The sequence below is a fragment of the Dermacentor albipictus genome, chromosome 1 (assembly GCF_038994185.2).
Source record: "Dermacentor albipictus isolate Rhodes 1998 colony chromosome 1, USDA_Dalb.pri_finalv2, whole genome shotgun sequence".
In the NCBI taxonomy this organism is placed as follows: Eukaryota; Metazoa; Arthropoda; class Arachnida; order Ixodida; family Ixodidae; genus Dermacentor; species Dermacentor albipictus.
This window is the reverse complement of record NC_091821.1, coordinates 386,869,185-386,889,434: the sequence shown is the minus strand read 5'-3', so window position 1 is coordinate 386,889,434 and position 20,250 is coordinate 386,869,185. Positions and strand designations below refer to the sequence as shown.

The 20,250-nt window shown below is 43.7% G+C and overlaps 2 protein-coding genes across 4 annotated transcripts in view; one reads left to right on the top strand and one right to left on the bottom strand.

Annotated features, from left to right (window-relative positions):
* Nucleotides 1-20,250, bottom strand: part of LOC135902475 (calcitonin gene-related peptide type 1 receptor-like) — a 294,018-nt gene that overhangs the window by 35,506 nt on the left and 238,262 nt on the right. For 2 of the 3 annotated variants that reach the window (XM_065432571.2, XM_070531981.1), the window contains 7 exons: nucleotides 13,433-13,519; nucleotides 10,549-10,712; nucleotides 9,661-9,839; nucleotides 7,596-7,798; nucleotides 5,423-5,548; nucleotides 3,082-3,176; nucleotides 435-526 (listed from right to left, as the gene is read on the bottom strand). In XM_065432571.2, the coding sequence (XP_065288643.2) occupies nucleotides 435-526; nucleotides 3,082-3,176; nucleotides 5,423-5,548; nucleotides 7,596-7,798; nucleotides 9,661-9,839; nucleotides 10,549-10,590 (737 nt within the window). In that variant the 5' untranslated portion in view covers nucleotides 10,591-10,712; nucleotides 13,433-13,519. Of the gene's footprint in view, nucleotides 1-434; nucleotides 527-3,081; nucleotides 3,177-5,422; nucleotides 5,549-7,595; nucleotides 7,799-9,660; nucleotides 9,840-10,302; nucleotides 10,432-10,548; nucleotides 10,713-13,432; nucleotides 13,520-20,250 lie in introns of those variants that run through there. The other variant, XM_065432572.2, reaches the window with a different exon arrangement.
* Nucleotides 1-20,250, top strand: part of LOC135902476 (uncharacterized) — an 867,879-nt gene that overhangs the window by 728,348 nt on the left and 119,281 nt on the right. The window lies entirely within an intron of this gene.

Below are 20,250 nucleotides of genomic sequence, written 5' to 3'. Positions count from 1 at the left end.
ATGCAAGCGTGTTGCTTCGCTGTTTGAGACCAACAACTTGGGGGTCGTCGTGACTTATCCAGGGCGTCGCACTGTCAATAGTCCACAGACCGGCGAATAGAAGTGCTGCTCTCGGGAAGAGTCCCGACAAAACTTATTCCAAAGCAATATATAGGGAATCGAGCACTTAGGCACATGGGACAAGAAATATACTAACAGAAAAAGTGCCATGGGGGGGTGTCTACATTTTTATTTTTGCTACTTTTCGTCCATCGCTTCCGATTTCGGCCACGGGCCAAGCGAGACGCACTATAAGTTATATCTGCGAAAGCGATCAGGAAAAAAGCTTCCGAGCAGAGGGCACTGTGTTAACGCTGAACGATCCTCGCGCAGGTTACGTACTACATTAGTGAGAACACAACAAGGAACTTGTAACAAATAAGCAAGTGACGCACTTGTAAACAGAGAATATGATGATTGCAGGCACCAGGACCACCACTGACAGCGAGTGTAGCACGATGGAGAAGATGGTCATGGAGCGATGATACTGCAGGTACGAAGACACCGTGTGACATGTAAAAAAAGCAGAGTAACAAAAGATATGAGCACGGTAATAGTATTATGGCATGGTGTGGCTTTTAGCCTAAATGACTCACACTGAGGCAGGCGAATTCGCACGACAGCTCAAGTCGGAGGAATTAGAGCTTACGCATTCATGTTTCACGCCTTGTTATGGTAAACGTATTTACTTGCTGCATCCTGTGCCCATAGATAAACGATGTCAAACATAAACAAACAACAGGCTGAACACGTTAGTAAAGAAATGAGTCATGTTTCGTATTTTTTCAGAAACGCTTGAGTAGTTTCAGTACGCATAATACTCGGATATATTCAGCATATTAAGCACGCATATTTGAATATGTAACCTTGAACCCTGAATGATGCATGACGGAACCACCCAAGAGATAAGGATTAGCCGGCGCCTTAAATTGCGCGCCAATATCTCCTTATATAATATGAATAAAAAAAAGCACGCATATGAAACCATTGATCATTCGTGATAAAGTACAGTTGTTTATCTTTTTCCGGTCAAACGAGTGTGTTATAGCCTCTAGATGGTGCAGTGAAAATTTTTGTTTTGTTTTTCTATGGTACACTTTCGGACAAGAAGATACATTGAATGGTTAATATGGCGTGTAGGTGGCTCGCAGGTGGCTCTGAGCATTGAATCAGACGTCAGTAGTGTGAATGATGGCGAAATATATGAAATTGTACCAAAAGACGACCTACTACCAGTGGAAGCTGCATTCACAGGTTTGAATAATGTGCCCACTGTTCTACAAATGGACTTGGTCCCCGCCATACAAGTTCTTGCAAACTTACGGGTATATGTATGTGTGCCTCTGTTTTCACAAATTATAGCCTGCACTGGCGCTGATACGTTGCTAACTTTGTGTGTGTTTCGTTAGTTGCCTTGATTAGTAGGCACAAAAATATTGCCACCGTGTAGTTTGAGCCGAAATGCCGGCAGCGTCGCTTGTACGAGAAGACGGTTAGGAACAGCTCGTCGTCTCCCGCGGTCTATTGAATAACTAATGTTTTTTTTTGTTTCATTTTTCAGTCACATAACCGCCCGGTTCATGGCCTATCCCCCACAATGAGTCTGTGCCACAAACTGAGACTTCATCATCATCATAATCATCGTCTCTGCCATTTTTAATGTTCGTCCATTGCATTCGCGCCTTGTGCATAGTCACACCAAATACGCTAGTATAACTCTTTTACACTATAACATTACGTACACCGAAATACCGTTTTACTAATTTCTGGACAGCACGTGAATTTACATCCTAATATACGTCTGAAAGATTAAAGAAAAAAAGACATAGAATGAGTGGCATTCGTATAGAGTTCAAGAAAGCCCAAAAACTAATGAAACAGACTAAGAGAGCATATTTGTGAAATGGTTATCTTTATTTATATTCGTGTTAATTCGTGAGCATGTGTAGTGCATGATGTGTCGTGTTACAGCAAAACACAACGTTTTAGAAGTGATGCTATTGTGAATCGAGGTAGCACAGCATTTCGCAGAAATCTTTATTGGAAAGCGGAGTTCTTGATACCTTCAATTTCGTGCAGGCTCATGACACGGTATCTTAAATTATTTAGTGGCTCTGTTTTACCTCATTGCTCCATACGCACCTTTTCGCCTCGAATACAAATAAGGGAGGTCGAATAATTGTCGTATCAAATGATCATATTGTTTACGTGAAATTCTGGAAGAGAACCGATTGCTTAGCCTACTGCAATGTTTTTATGGTGACCTGATATCTCTTTTCTGGGCTCATACGGCTGCATCAATCACTTCATAGTAAAAAATTAAAATTAGGTGCATTTTTATCACGCGTATTCGGTTATGTTCACTCGCGTATCGATCCCACCCAGCGGGAAAAGCTGTATACCATTAATTAATCGAATCACAGCTGCTAGTTTCTTTTCTAAAATTAATATATACATAAAAAGGCAAGGAATTAAAGAACTGCCTTGCAATAATTAGAATTGACTTACTTGACAGTGACTAATTCCAAGTGGTTAACAATTCGTAATAACCATAATAACGGACCATTCACTGAACTTCATGTGTAAGTGTGTAGGTGATTTATGTGGTCCTTCCAAGATCACCAGTGAGACTTTTGTGCATAGGCGTTTCTCTTTGTGTTCATATAGTCCTCTTTGAAGTCATCTTGCGTATTTCTTGGCATACAGGCACACTGAAGGTGTCAGAGTTGTTGTATAGCTATTAAACTAAATAAGTTGGTTTGATATGCAATTCTAACTGCTGTAACTGTTTCGAGAGCGGCACTGAGAACGGAAGTGTGGATCAATAAGGCGGAAACATGGTAAAGCTTTATGACAATTAATGACAACTTCTGGATAGTAGAAATAACATAATTCGAGAATGAAGGTGAGCTAGGGGGGGGGGGGTGCTGACCATCAAGCTTCCAAGAGCTCAAAAGACTTACCATTTGTAATAAAAAAAAATGTGTATTCAACTGCCGCACTACGTTTAAGCAAATACGGTGCTGAAATACTTGAACGAACCTCAAGTGAGCCACAGTCATAGAAGGTATACTCCTTCCCGTACTCCTGGCTGTAGAACCATGTGCCATTCTGCCAGCAGGTTTTCTTCGACATCTCTGCGTTGAAAGAAGCAATTAAATATGAACTGTACAAAGACACTGCCTACGGGGTGTCCCAATTATCATGCATGGAGCTTTAAGAAATCATACTTAGCCTCAGGATGAACACAAATGTGTGCACGTATTGCTGACATTCGCAGTCAATCAGACCATCCCCCATTATTTATTTTGTTCATGAGGGTAAATCGGGTAAATATAACTCGCGAATTACTCATTTAGTTGTCAACATTGACCTCCTATAAACGAGGAGGCCGTTTGATTTAGCTGTTCATACAACGCGGCGGGTTTCACGTTATAGTGCCCATAGGCCCTACAAGATAAGACTATTCCGATCTGCTTTTATTCCAATCTCCTGACGGCAAATTTACGTAACCATGGACGCAAGCATCGGGCAGTAACCCGCAGCGTTGTTTGAAAAGCCCAATTAAACGCGCTGCTCGTTTATAGGATGTCACTTTCTTTTGCTTTCAAAACAAAGAGCATTGCAACATTGAGCAGTTTTTCTTATCCAGTTGGCTGATATATACGATTGCTTATATTGCTTATATTGCTATTGCGATTGCTCAATTGCTTATACGATTGAGCTTTAGCGGTATTACTTTAGCATTGTTTTTTGTTCTCTTTTTGCCGGGAGTGCAACCTTGAATGATAGACTGGAACACATTCTGGAGAGTGGCCGAGAAAACAAATATTCTGAGATCAATTAAAAACATAAACACGTATCTGCGTCGTAGAGCACTTGGTGCTTTCTGGTCTCGTAGCACGGAATCGACAAATGGTTGCATAAAGAGTATTCTAGGCTCATGTGTGATCCAACGCATTATCACAAATAGCAGCTGCAATGATAAGCGTAGGATGAGGTGGAGAGACCAGCAGGCGAATGGATGCCGCGGAAGACTTATTTTCTGCGCAGTTCAACAAAGTAACTTTCAATCATACGATATGCCACTCTCTGATGCAAGCGATAACGCAGTCAGATGGTTAAATACTTTATGGTCTCTCTATTCATAATTAATATTGGTAATGGCAAAATTTCAATACAGCCATCTCAGAGAAAGCAGAAAGTTATGAGAAACAGTGAAGACGTGGCCTCGTTCGCCACCGGAAGCAAGTTGGTTTTCATCCACTTTCATTTCCATTTAATTTATAATTTCTTTAATTCAATTAGTAAGTACAACTAACTTCCCCCATGTTGTACTTGGCGTCGTTGTTTGGTGGCTTCTTATGAATAAATAAAATCGGGCCCCTCAGTTAACCCACTGTTTTAGCGTGCCACAGAGGCACCTACGCCGTCTTTAGAAAGCTCGTGTCTATAGCGGTGCCTCGGAGTCTTTTTTGAAACATCTAGATTCTCACAGGAGAGCACATCTGCTGACTGAAGCGCTTCTTTTACCTTTCTTTTTGTCTATGCGCTGCGTTTAACCAACATCACTGATTTCTAACGCAGAACACCTAGAGGAGATTTACTTGTAATGTAATTTATCAGCCAGAAACTTAATGTTCGCCGATATCCGCACATCTGAGCCCAGCCATGAGAGACACATCATTAAGGATGTATGGATCAACGTAGGAACACTTGTCCAAGGCCGCGCACCGATTTCCGCGCAGTTTCCATGCATCGTTTCCTGTAATCAGCTGCATTGCAAGAACCAAGTCTGACAATGGTATTTCGAAACGTAACTATGTGATAACCAAAAGGCTACTAGAATACGCAGATTTTACTACGAGCGCGGCAATCTACTGCGTTGCCAATGGCTAACATGCAGATTTGCCACTTTTGAAACATTCGAAACCGCTTTTCCGAGGTTTCACCTTTTGCATTTGTACTGTTGCCGGTTGTTGAATAATCGAACCGAATCGAAGGAGAAAGAAGCGACGTAGCAAGGTGAAATAACCAAGAGCCGCATACTATTTTGGCACAAGCTTCGCTCTCATCGGAATGCCGAATGCTGTTGCGTTAGCACCTAATGTTTCGTAATGTTCCTGCCAAGGTGGCAAGTGCTTCCCTACTCAGCGAACACCAAAGGTCACGCAGTCTCTTCTTTCTCACTTTTCCTAGTATGCTCTCGCCTCAGCAGTGGTTAATCAATGAGGGCATGTTTATACATAGCAACAGGAGAGGTGACGATACTGGAGCCGGTGCAGTTCCGTTATTATGACCGTACAGAGTTCCCCGGAGACCACTGTCGTAAATTTGCACCCGTCTGCAAAGGCCGCATGCGCAAAATACGAACGTGGCTTACTGATGCACTGCGGTTGCTCGGTGATAAAGTACGCGTGCGCGGGACACGGCTTATGCACCGTCGTCTCGGCAGGCGTGTCTTTGTAGCACGTCCAGCCGTCCCACGTCGCAGGACAGTGTGGGCCTTCTGGAAAAGGAACGAACAATAAAAAAAGAGGACGTTAATTCTTTTCCTATTCTATTAATTCTATCACAAACAAGGCTCACCGATGCTCACCGACCACAAGTCATTTTTCTGGCACACTTAAAACCTACTGTGATAAACTACAGAATTCTAAGCTTTACGTTTGTTTTTCTTTTTTGCTAAGTCAGGATTCTTTTGCCACCTTCAGCGATCAGTATTAAATGCGCTATGTGGGGTACACAGAGTGAAATGATACTGCGAAGGAAGTTTGTCCCAATTTTAGCTGGAATTAAACAGTTTCGCTGCTGCTGTCGTTGTTTATGCTGTTTTCTAGTTCTGGCATGTTCGATCTTCTGTGCCCTTGTTCACTAAAGCGTGAAACGTCCCGATTATTGCAATACGCGTCATTTGCAGTCCTAGTCACAGTGGATAGTAGAGCAAATATGTAAAGCAGACACTGAGTGCAGGTAAGGCGACGTGCCTGCTCTCTTCTGTCACCAACCAAAACAGTTAAAAACCCCAGCCACTAGTATTATTCAACGAAGCAATAATATAAATGTTAACATAAGCTGCTTAAAGTATACTAATGGGTTAGTTGGTGAGCCATCATATTGAAGCAGTGCACTTACATGTGACACGTACACGTACACATAGAAAGGACGTACAGAGGCGCTGGTCTGCAACTACGGCTGTATTGTTCAAACACCCGCCTTTTTTAGTGTCCCTTTCTATGTGTACTGTAAGAGTTGGGATCGGGCATGAAATAGATGGTAGCTGGCGCATGCCGTCATCCTACTCATCCACGCTAGGGACGTTGTTGAAACGAGGGACTTCTCATCGATAACGAGGAATACAGTATTTATTTACAATATCTACATGAAGGGTGGAGAACGTTACAGTTCATCAGTCCACCATGATAGCATTTCCTGTCGGCAATGCTATCATGCTGATAACGCGTGTGACATTCGTTACTGGAAAGTACCGGGCTCGCAGCGTTAAAGAAAGGAAACGCATCAAGGCAGATGACGATTATTGTTGTGTGGCAGAAGGGGCACTAGGGCACTAAAGGGTGTAAACTGTTCTTAGAGTGTGGAAAGTGCAAGTCTGAACACTCAAGTGCGTCTAAATCGTCGTGTATATGCAGCAGGATAAAAAAAACATAGAAAAGAACTGTGGCATATAGACGCGAAAGCGAACTATGGAAATGGAGTTGTGTATGAGTCCTTGTCTACGGACAAGTGAATTAATGTCACCGAACACAGGACTCGACCAACTGCTGCTTTTCCTGCTATTGAAGGAAGGAGGTAGATATCAAGGAATTTATTTGTGAAGCTGCACTCGGCTTGAATATGTAAGAGAGTTTGCACCGACGTCGTATGAGGCTCACAACAGCTCGTGTTAAGTTGGCTACTCGCACAAATGCAAAATATTTCCGTTTAAGCTCTAAAACTCTGTAAACCTTTGAAAAAATTCAGTTGCTTTTAGCAAGATCATTCGGTGTAATTTTGTTTGCATTTACAACTGAGCATCGCCAGTTCTCTGTTACCGTTTTTGCTAAAACCTTAGAAGATATGTAGCTTTGAACAATTCCTGGAATATAAATCTCCTTATCGCCTTATTACTCTCTGGCAATATTCTATATCTACATTTACCTGCAAAGTGCCACCGACATAAAAAGAAAAGAACGTGACTACATAACGCAGTATATGTGGCGGAATTCCAATTTTTCATAATGAAGAAGCTCACAATAAGTTTCGTTCATAAAATATTCCTTTGTGTCCAGCATCATTTCTATATTCCAATTAGTTATAACGAACAAATTGTGCAAGATCTTGTAAAATGTATATGCGTATGATTGTTTTTTGTTTTTTTTTTTAATCCGTACATAGTTGAACCAGTGTGTATACGAGGATCATTGCCACCACAACCAAAATAGCACGGGTTGCGTGCCGTTATAACAGTTTCAAAACGCTGTAACCGCCATCAAATTCATCTTTTCAATTAGGCCGCTACGTTTGGATCGGTTCATCGTGTGAACGGTGCAGCTCACCTTTGGCCGTGGCTGGATCAGCCAGCTCGTCTTCGAGCATCTCCCGACAGCATTCCTGGGCAGCGAGGCAGCAGCTGTTCCAGCGGTCGGCGTAGAACCCCTTCTTGAACGTTTCCACGATTCTCGCGTCGCTTCCGTTACCGTAGGGCTGGAAGCATTCACCGCCACACTCTCCGCGGCACAGCCTTCCGCCGCGACAGTACCTGCACGACCACGCGAATGACGAGAAGCTTAGGCGGTGGCCGCAAGGCACGTCAAAGCAGTGACGTATTCTGGACGTGACGTCTTCATAACCATGCTCAGGAGCGGACTACGCTAGATAAACGCGAGTTCATTGTGCACATCATGTTTGTCTGGTCGCAGTGTTCGTATTTCTTTGTTTCTTGAAGTGCGCTAGCCTGACTGACTCAGCAGTGAACGCTTTCGTGTGTAACAGTGCAAACGGTAAACTTCTTTCTTCTTTCTCCTCTTTCAATCCCCTTTCCCCATTTCCCAGTGCTGGGTAGCCTACCGGCCTCAGCCTGATTTGCCTCCCTGCATTTCCCTTATGGCTTCTCTCTCCTTCGTTCTAGTCCAATATCGCTCTTCGCGCAGGTACGAAAAGGCCACGCAGTATGTACTAGCAAGCTCGGCTCAAAACCCTTCTTTATTCTAAGCTGTCCGCATGCGTCAATGACAGAAATATATTTAATGTATTTCGTGCTGCATAAAACAATAGCAATAAGGTGACGATTCAGTCCGTGTCAGATCGAGGCGACTCTTTAGTGACGAAGAAATGCGCTGACGCGAAACACATGTCTAAAATACGTTCCATGCAGTTGCCCAGCCGCCATAGCTAATTCCAACGCGTTCACATTGTAACGTCGTGTAACACGGGCTGGATTCCCAAATAAGTTTTTGAAGAATTAGTATTGGAGCCTGCATGGAGCTAACTCGCTGGCCTTCCACACATGTTCCGAACACAAAGCTCTCTCAACTTCCTGCCTCGGACCTTCATGTCCAGTAACCATGGTTCATAATTTGAACTCCATAAAGCGGGAGTTCCAAGCAATTACTTCAGTTATCGTAGCCATTGACAACCCAGTGCTATTTCGTCAGAAGGCGCCTCTATCGGTAGAAAGAAAGAAAGAAAGAAAGAAAGAAAGAAAGAAAGAAAGAAAGAAAGGAAGAAAGAAAGAAAGAAAGAAAGAAAGAAAGAAAGAAAGAAAGAAAGAAAGAAAGAAAGAAAGAAAGAAAGAAAGAAAGAAAGAAAGAAAGAAAGAAAGAAAGAAAGAAAGAAAGAAAGAAAGAAAGAAAGAAAGAAAGAAAGAAAGGCTCATTGCGAGGTCAACGTCACAAGCCTTTCTGTTTTCAAGAGCTATTTCCCAATGGATGGCCCACTTAGATAGGAGCACATTCGCTATCGCCAGAGCCCGCCATCCCTACTGCCTAACCTATGTAGGCCATTACCCAAAATTGCGAAGCAATTTGCACGCCAACGTGGTTCGTAAGGGCATGCATCGGTCAGCAGAGCACAGCGAGCTACTCTTGACCTAGACGAGGTGTTAGCGTTAGTCGTGTCCCAAACGCTATCCAGTGTTCCACTAACTACTGAATAGGTCCTTCCCGCATCTTCTAGGAAGAGGAAGGAGTTTTGGCAACTCCATGCAAAGCTTCGCTCTGGGCCAGCACTGAATTCACAAAGCTCTTCTTTCAGAAGTGCTGTTGGCGATTGGCGTGCCATTTTCGCCAATAATGTGCCCACCACCTAGATTGACTGACGCTTGCTTTTACGAAGAGTAAGATCTTTGTTGTGAATATACGCCAAAATGTGCCCAAACGTCCGAATAATACGGCCATTTATACTAAACGTCCACACGGGACATGATTATAACTGCCAGCGATCACCTCACTTATTCACCTTATTTTACACTCCTCCAATCTTACTTTCTTTCTTAGTCGCAGCATGGGAGAGTTTCTTTTTTTGCGATTCAGTATTATCGACAGATGGTACATTACACTGCTGTACGGTCAGTCAACGCCTGTAACCAAGAAGAAGAAGTAACCGAAAAGGAAAAGTGCTTACGTCAGCCTAGAGGCGTTCTTGAAGGCCAGGCTTGGCATGTACTTGTAGCAACGCGCACAGGTGAGCTGGCTGAAAAGATGCGGCTCCAGGTACAGCTGACTTTCCATGCGGCAGGTACCAGGGACCCTCTCGTACATTGACTTTCGAGCCCACGCCACTTCCACGTAGCTCGCAGTCATCTGCGAAATTATTTTGCAACGGCGTTAGATTTCAAGCTGGAAAATGTTTCCGATGAATCAGACAAGACACGTGTCGTTCTGCGAGTGATAGATTTGTTACTTCTGTTGAGATATGCCAACGGCAACATTTCATTTTCATACGTGACCTATATGTTGCAGGCGACGTTCGACAAATGTCAGTGTATATTCGTCAATCCTCCGAAAGTTCATTGTGAAGCTTGAAGTTCTTTATTACTGCAGTCGTGGTAAACGCGTAAATCAGTAGTAGAATCAGCACGGTTGTTTTTGCACCCACGATAGATGTTCCGGGACTACCAGAAAATAAGTTGAAGTTCGAAAGCTGGATAAAAAAAAAATTATTTCTGGCTTCATAAAAGCCTGCGTAAGAAAGTTGTCTAACTTCTTGGTTTCATAACTGACGCCTGATCATATGTAGATCATCGTTAAAGCGAGGTACCGTTACCAAATGACCCGTCGTCTTGTGTTCTGTGCAGACACTGAACGATGTCTCTCCACAAATGTGAAATATTCCGCAGTTCACTAAATCATTGTACTGTTACATGGGATCCTGGATGTTTGTGCGGCCTCGTACGTATATACACGTAGGTTGCAGCTAGAGTAAGTGCGGTGGCTTTTATATGTCACAGGTTCACAAGTACATTATCATTCCTATTCAAGAACACTCAATATACAATAGCAGCCAACTTACCAAAGAAGCAAACAAGTAGAACCGAAGGTCTACCGACGTCATAATTCACTCAGTACACAGTGGGAAGATCACGTGAAGGTGCCTTCTTATGTTCTGCACTGTTTGAAGTCACCCGCAGTAGACCGCCATTGTTCAGCACGCTCGCTGTCAGCGGAGAATAAACGCTGTAAGAAATAAAATATAAACATCTGATACAGGCTCCTGCGAGCTGTGAGTCAAGTGTACATGGGCCTGTATTCACACATAAAGAAAGACGTTCTTCCGCTAGAATTGTTCTCAAAAACAGGTGCCAGCCAATCGTGATGGCGGAAAGCAGACACAATCGGCCAGTGGCAAACAACACGTATGAATAAGAATTATGGGTTCTGCCTATGATTCTCGCGGTAACGGTCATCCTCTTAATCTATACTGTTATGCCGCTCTCATTTGCGATTATAAAATAGCACGTGCCTTTTCCGATCGGCTCTGCATGCATTATTATCTGCAGCGCTTCGGAATTACAAAAGATATCGTCATAAGGAGGAGACTAGAAGATGGCTGGTATCGAATTGGAGCGCACTTCTCCACTTTGTAGCTTCAAATCGAACAAATGTTTTGGTAGAAAAAGGGACGCGAATTATTGATGATGGCGTACAAAAAAATACGAAATAAAAAAGAAAGAAGTAACCGCGAAAAGTCGTAGGGGTCTTTTAGGTCTTTCGGGCCATATTATTGGCCGACGAAAATCGCTTTACGGCATAAGAGCTTAAACATGTTTGACCCGATAAGCTCGCCATCACGCTGATCGTACGTGGCCACAGTGACAGGGTATAGAAGGTAGTCTTCAATGAACTGTATGCATTTTTATGTTCTCTTCATGATACGGAAGCGATGGCCCACGGTAAATGTGAATGAATTATAAATAAAGGCCATTATCCGTTCCTGGCAGTCTCGTTTGTGTAGCCGGCAGACTTAGTTAAGCGAGGCATTGTAAGTAGTGACATCGTCGTCATGACAATTTGCGGTGTCATCCGCTTTTTCCCTCTCATAACTAATGGTGTCGAAAGCATACAAATGTTCGCTCAACCGTGGGCGCTTTAAGATAAGGTGATTTCATTCTGACTTCATTCCAATCTTCTGACGTCAAACTTAAGTAACCGCTAACGCAAGCACGGACTGTGTCCCACAATGTTTCAACAGCCCAGCTAAACGCTCTCCTCATTTATAGAAGGTTGCAACTTTTGTTTGTTTTCAAAGCCTAAGCACTGCCTACCGTAACAGGTATTTCTTGATCTAATTGGCTGACGATAGGTGAGAAGCGCACATGTGAGGGTTTAGATGGGGCCAAGCTAGTGCAGTGAAAGTAGATAACCGGGCGAGGAGAGTCGTGCAGGAGTGTCTGAATGGTTCGCTTCCCCTTGCTGTGCTCGTCGCGGTCTGTTGACGATTGCGGCCGCGTGCAACGGGGTCGTAAAAATGTGCAATAACGGATGTTCAAGAATATTTTGGCAGAGTGATGCTGGGGCGCTATAACGTAAAACTATTCCAAACTTTTCTATTCATATTCTGCTGTCAGCCCACAACGATTGGCCAAAAAACTTCTTTCGACCACGCGCACTTCACCTGTCTGTCACGCGACGTCACGAAAACCGCGATACCTCCCCATCTGATATGATGTGTACACACTGATTATGCATGATTCGACAGAAAAAAGAAAAAAACAGTTATTTCTAATTTGACGCCTTTTCGCCATTAGCCCCCGGATACTGGTCATACGTTTTTGGGCTGCACCTACTTCACCTGCCGGTCACGCGACGTCACAAAACCGCGAAAACTCGGGCGATATAACGTAAAGCTATTCCAAACTTTTCTATTCCATTTCTGCAATCAGCCCTCCGCGATTGGTCAAAAACTTTTTTGGACCACCCCCACCCACTTCACTTGTCTGTCAAGCGACGTCACGAAAACTGCGATAGCTCCCCATGTGGTATGACGTGTGCACACTGATTATGCATAATTTGACCGAACAAAACAAACATACTTAGTTCTGATTCGACGCCTTTTTGCCATTAGCGCACGGCAATTGGTCAACAGTTTTCGGGCTGCACCCACTTCACCTGCCTCTCACGCGACGTCACAAAACCGCAAACGCTTACCGCGTCAAAGTGACGTGTACGCGTTGAAGATGCTTTAATATGCTGAACAAAGCTAAATTTTCTTCTTAATAGCCGCAGGCTGTCCCGTTCCGAAAGGAATAAAAGATGGCTGCCGCCAGTCGCTTCGGCACTGTCTACTCTCCCCTGCCGGAGAGCATGGTTTTATTTGCGTGTAATAAAGCTTTTTACGTGGCCGCTAACATTTTCGAGCACTTTCGGCACGTTTACGACCTCGTTCCGCCAACTCTTCATTGCTGAGGATCTGTTTTAGCGTCATTCTTAAGCCTCCGTTGCATGCCGCCGCGATTGTCGATGACCCACCGCAAGCTAAGTAAGAGAAAGCGGACCAATCGCAGACGCCGGCACCACCCTCTTGATCCAGTTATCAATTTTCTGTGCACTGGCTCTGCACCATTCAATCCCTCTCCACTTGAGCGTTCTCCTCGCCTCTTGTCAGCCAATAAGATACGACAAGCCGCTCAGTGAAGGCAATGTTATTAGTTTTTCACGCAAACAAAAGTGACCTCCTACGAACGAGGAGAGCGTTTGATTGGTGTGTTTAGACAAGCCTGCTTGTGACCGCCCGGTGCTTGCGTCGGTGGTGACGCAAATTTGACGTCAGGAGATCGGAATAGGAACATATTGGAATAGTTTTACGTTATAGGGCCCCTGTATGTATGTCGAAAGGGCTCGGGAACGTTATACTGCCCCGCGAAATCTTTATTATGGGCAAATAAATGAATTCTCACTGGTAGGTCCGAGTACACAACGCCAGAGCGATCAGCGCATAGCCATCTTCTGCTCCTTTTGGAACGAGTCCCAGTCTCCAACTGTTCCTAAAAAATGAAAGAAAGAAAGAAATAAAAAGAAAGAAAGAAAGAAAGAAAGAAAGAAAGAAAGGAAGAAAGAAAGAAAGAAAGAAAGAAAGAAAGAAAGAAAGAAAGGAAGAAAGGAAAAATCAGTTTCGTTGTGCATAGTAATGCATATTTAGTGCGTAAATGTCACTGTCACGTGATGAGTTCTCGCGGTTTTATGATGTTGCGTGAAATGGAGGCGACCAAGGAGCGGCCCGAAAACATTTTCGCCAATCACGGAAGGCTAATGGTGGCAAAGGCGTATAATGTGAAAGAAGCCTATTTTTCTTATTTGTATGGCCTAATCATGCATGTGCATACTCAGTGCGTACACGCCATCTTGACAGGTGAACTGCACGTCATTTAAAAAAATGTTTGACTAATCGCGAACGGCTAACGAAGGAAAGGAAGTGGAGCCTGATTGAATACCTTTACGTTATAGCGCCACATACTTGGGATATGAAGCGTTGCATAATTCGTGCTTAGAACAGTAAACCAGGAAAAAAATTCTTGAGACATCCGACAAGTAGAAATGGTGGCGTAATTTTTGTCACATCCTTTACTGATATAGAAAGTGTCTTTTCAATTTTGTATTTTTTTGAAGGCAAACAAAACAGAATCGTTGTTTGTGCTCCGAACTCAAACAGTTTTTAGCCTGTGAAACTATTTTTGAAGTAGCAAGGCGAAGTTGGTCAACACGTGTGCATTTTTTCGCTGTTAAGTTCCCTTAACTGCTTAGTTTCTTCACTGCTTCTACAGAGATTACAGTTCCCAGCAAATCGAGCAGACTTTTGTCGGTGCGTTATTGTCTGTGCAAACGTTGCAAACATTTACCAGCAGTGGTTGCCTAGAACATGAAAACTGTATACCTGAAAATTTGCAGCTGAAAATTAAGCGAATCTAATAGAAATAGAAGAAAAGAGTGCTGGATATCCCATGGGGAACATATATCAACTGGAAAGTGAGCTACTATTTTTATCCCTAAATGTACTGCATAAGTACTCAGCTTAAGAAAAACAAGCTAGTGTACCTAATTGATATCACAAGAATAGGGAAGTCGGGAGACCTAGGCGCAAGAAAAATCCGGACGACCACTCCACAGGCAACAAAAGAGAAACTGCAACAAGTGCCGTCACTGTGGAATGGGAACAATTGTAAGTAATTCCTACACAAATGCCGCAATTCCACACGAATATGCACGCAAGTACGTCGTTCCCAAGACATGATGCAATGATGTGGCTTGACTTCAATATGTTCATGGGCACCTTAACAACCACCCATGCGTACAAAACAGGTCAGTGTTCCCGAACCTCAACATCTAATATTTACAAAGTGCTGACTCATAGTTTTCACATTAATGGTGAGTTCACAAGAATCAGTAATGTTCCTATTTCAGAGGAACTTATTTGGTCTTTAAAGGCTAACAAGTCTAACCAACGTGGTTAAAAAAAAGCGCAACCATACGGTAAAGGTCAATGTCATAAGCTGTATGTCAGCAAAATGTTCTCTCTCTGGCCACAGTGATCCTAAGGCTTGATGTCATCGCTGTCTACACAAAGACATTTTCCCCACCACCTACACACTGAAAAGGTAACAGTGCTTACGGAGTACGTAAGCAACGGTAATGTCGTAAAGCCTACCTAACTTTAGAATGGGGTCATTATGTCGAACGCCTACCAGAAGCGACAAGGGCAACGATGTTACTCTACAAAAAACGAGCAAGGCATTAAAGAATTCAAGGAAGTATCACACTTTTCTCATCTAAAAAAACGCTATTAAAATAATGTGCACTTGTGACCACACCGCGAGCTGTAGCATTACGCGAAGATCCAGAATCCACAAGGACATTTTTAAGGCGGATTAGAAGTTCCTAAGGATGATCCTTCCGACGAACGAACTTTCTTGGAAAAAACACCGAAGACGAGGAAGATCAAACACACACAAAAAAGAAGCTCCCGTTAGGTTCAGTATATATATATTTGCTGGTGGCATTTTACGTGCTCTCTTCGTCCACCGCCTAGCCGCACTTACGTCGCGAAATCGCATCATCGCGCCTTCTCGTCACGTTGAAAGGAACGGCCGCTCTGAGGCCGCCTTCGCCGCCGTTGAGAGCGTCATTAGCGATACCGGGGCGCCCGGAGTACAAAGCCGCAACGACGCGTCGGCGGAGGGATTGTCTTTCGCGAACGCACCTCAGCTACACACGCCGGGGTTCGGGCACGCCGGCGATTAGGAGGAAGCAGGGCAACGAGCTTATTCCGCGTAGCTTGTTGCGGCTCGCAAACGGAACGAACAAGCTGTTGCGACAATGAGGTGCGAGGGCGACACGGCACGCACTACAGAAGCTCGGGCCGAAGGGCGCCTACAGATTAGACGCCCGCGTGACAAGAACAGGTGCGCACGCCGAGTCGGGATCGCTTGCTTGTTTCCCCAACTGAGTGACTCGTTCGAGGCACCTACGGAACGGCCAAAAACAAGACGTTCTGGCCAGCCGCCATCAAATAAACGCTCAGCTCGGTCTCAAACGAGGCGACTAGTTGGACCGCCCTTACGCCGTCTTTTACTTTACTCTCGCAGAAAGACGTACTGCGACGTCCTCGTGTAATAGGAAAAGCGAGATAAAGAGGCTGCATTCGCACATTCCAGGAACCCCGCGCAATGTCGACGTGATGGGTTAGGACAACGCACGTGCTCAATTCGCGAAGCTTTTCTTGCTTTCGTGAGCGTTATTTGGCACTGGCCGACCGCCTTCACTATATATTACGTCTAGCAACAGGATTGGCTGGAAGTTGCTCGCTAATAATTACAGCGGAAAGAATGATTGTTGTTTGGTAAATATGGGCCCAAGAAGTTCACCTCGGGCATCTTGGCTTAAGTGTTTCACTAAGTTGAGAATGCCATGCTGCTAAGTCCCCTCTAGAACTGTGGCCTAGTGCAGGTGCATTCACTGAACTTGTTATACGTTATATATATATATATATATATATATATATATATATATATATATATATATATATATATATATATATATATATATATATATATATATATATATATATATATATATATATATATATATATATATATGTATGTATGTATATACCGAAACCACCTTTTTTGGCTGCGTGCAAACATAGAATTCAACAATTCTACACATTCTGTAAAGTCAGCACCACATGATTTTTTTTGTTCTTCGTTATTCCTCAACGTGTTGTGATGGTTGCAGCTGCAGGATTTGACTTCGCGTTCTCGGCCGGCAATTGATCCGCCTGAATATGCAACACGCTGCTCCTAAACGCCTTTTCTCCCACAGTAAGGCGAAATTGTGGTGGTAGGAAACTTGGGTCGTGTTTAGATAGCGACGTGAAACTTCGTACAAACACCTACGTCGGAGACGCGCTTCACCTGACCACTGGTGAGTTCTTCTACACTGTAATAATAATTGTACTGCATTAATAACTAATCAAGACAAACTTGCGATCTATAGCTACTCGGCATTTGGTACGCAAAGCTTCGAAGTACCGAACGCTTTCAGATATACACAACAATGAAATAGTTGAGGAAGAGTGACCCAACACTATCTTGTCGAAGCTGAGGAATAATGCTCCATGGGACATGTTCTATGTTTTAAAAAAAGCTTTTCAGAAAATCGGCACAGCTGGCGATTTATGTATACCCGTCAGCACGTTATAAAGAGGGGCAGGGGGGGGGGGGATAAATGGAGAAGGAGGTGTCATGAAATCGTTGAAAAAAAAAGAAAAAAAAGAAAGGTGGCGCCGCACAGCAACGGCGTGCAGAGGTACACAGGACGAGAAATCCGCAAGCTCTTCATACTTCCTCCCCTTATCTCGGCTTTGAACACTGTAACGGGAGAACACGTCGGCAAAAGCGTTGCCTGCTTTCCAGCACGTCTTAAGCTGGTGATTGAGAGCTTAAGCCGCCATGGTCAGTTCAGATTTCTGGTGTATTTTGACGCTTGCGCATGCGACGTCCAGGCTTATGTTCCTACTTTTTATGCACAGATATTTCACGCAATTTGAGTCATGTATAAAAACAGGAAAGAAAGAAAACGTTGCTCAGTATACCCTGCAGGAGCTCCACCGCACCCTCCTGCTCCTTCTCCTATTACGAGTTTCAGCATAACCTTTTTTTTTCGTTGTTTTTACTCCCCTCTTACCGTCTGCTACACCGCCTCACTCATGAAGTCAGTATGTGCCATTGTAAGGCACCAATAACGAACTGACGTCGTTCACAGTGACATTTAACCGCATTGATAATAATTTAGGTATATTAATAATGTGTACGACTTCTGGCATAAGTTAGAGTATTAACAGTTCAAACGTTGATGTTCCAACACATCCTGAGACCAGAAAGTGCGAAGTTCTGATTCGAAGACATCCCAATTAAGTTTGATTTGATTGCTTTGATTGACATGTGCTTCTTTATAGATGTACTTCTTCTTAATATAGGGGAATCGTAATGGTTAGAGAGGTATAAGTGTAGCTCCGAGCTCTGGGAAAAAGCAATAGGGCTCTGAAAGCTGCTGCAAATGCATTATTAACTTTTCGTCTCGTCAGACAATTTCATTGAAACGTGTCATTTAGCGTTTCCTGTTCTGATGGCCGCTTTATTTGCGGCAGCCTACGTTCCACTTTCGCCCGCTAGGGCAATCACCTTCGAGCGTTTGGAATAGATTGTCATTTCTCCTTTTTCTCTCCCTTGCTGCGGAGTAGCAAAGATGGCAGTTGCTGTGCTTAATCACTCGGCGTAGCATCTTTACTTTCTCTTTTTCTCTCTGTATTCATGCGTGGGACGCCTGTAGTTATAATGACTTAACGAACTGTAATCTGGCTTATGGGAGCACGTGAGAATAGGACTTGCCGATACGTAGCACGCGTACGAGAATATCTGACTGTACACCACCATATGCATACAGCACTCATTCTTTATGAGGCAAGAACTAACCAGCGATGCATTCGTGCGCCGACAAGCTCTTTTTTATCACGTCGATGAAGCTTCACCGACGAATACGATACTCCCTAATGCAACATTTGAGCGCAGCTCTACATAATACGTGCATAATACATACATACATACATACATACATACATACATACACACACACACACATACATACATACATACATACATACATACATACATACATACATACATACATACACACACACATACATACACATACATACATACATACATACATACATACATACATACATACATACATACATACATACATACATACATACATACATACATACATACATACATACATACACATACACACATACACATACACATACATACATACATACATACATACATACATACATACATACATACATACATACATACATACATACATACATACATACATACATACATACATACATACATAATGACTGGCGCGGACGCTCAGTCTCGAGCGGCTCGTTCCAAACTGAGCGAACTGTGGCGCGACTGTCTCGCTAATTGGGAGATCGCGAGAGGCAGCGTGCTGGCACGATTCACAGCAGCCGCCGCTGACCTCTACTCGTTCACCGCTTTGTTGAGCAGACGACGCGCGCCACTCTGGCGCCATCTTGTAGCCGTCGTCTCCGCAGAGTCCGTATTGCGCGGCACCATGTTTTTTCTTCTTGCGCTTTCGCCATACTCCCCTCCTCCGCTTTCCGTCTCATAGTTCTGTTGCGCCTTCCTCTGCTTTCCTTCTCACGCTCTCTTCGCTATCGCCGTCCTTCATCTCCCGCTGCGCTCCGCGTTCGCCCTCATCCTTCGTTGTGCTCGTTCGCTCGGTTACGAGGTGTGACGCCGACGGTCGTCACAGGAACGTGCGCCTAAGAGCTGCGCTCTAAAAGAAAAAAAAACATAAGCTGTTTGTGCCTATTGAACGGCGTATTCAACAATTTTGACGGTGCCTAAGCGTGACTAAACTCAGGTTAACCTTACTTTGGAGCTACTCTTCACATGGCTTTAAATGCATTCTCTTGCTTCACTGTTGGCCGTTTCTTGCGTGTCACACCCTTGCAGTTTTCAATTAGTAATCTTCTTGCACGTATTTGCGGTTTCAGATTATTGGGGACGCGCATGACACTAACAGTGAAGAACGAAATTTCCATTGGAAGGTTCCGTCTCATAGGCGCAAAGCTGTTTTCGCAATACTGCGCCACCGGCCTTTATAACATTGATATGGTGAACAAGATGCGTTTCGATCACATTCACAAAGGCACCAGTGCTAAAGAATGTCGTGCAGCACGGTAGCTTTTGACTGGTAAAATTTCGCGATCGTATTATCCGAAGCGATATGATCCGGAGAGCATGCAATGAATACAGAAAATGGTATTTTGTAGTTGCAAAAAAAGGCTGCGATATTGTAGAGTTACAGAGAGAGAGAGAGAGATAGAAAGAGAGAGAGAGAGAGTAACGAAGATGGAAGTACAGTACTAAGAACGTGCCCGGTTAACTACCCTACACTTGGAGAAGGGAAATTGGGCAGAATAGATAATAAAAAGAAAGATAAAATTGACAATAAGGAAGCAGTTGTTGCGGACAAACTTGCAGAGGGATGTTGGCTAATAGTTACAAGTGTTCGTATAGCTCGGTCATCTTGAAGAAGCAGCATAGGGTTTTCTGCAGAGTCCTTTAACTGTGCTTCAATGTGGGAGGATGTCGCGAAAATATCGGTTTGCAACTAAATA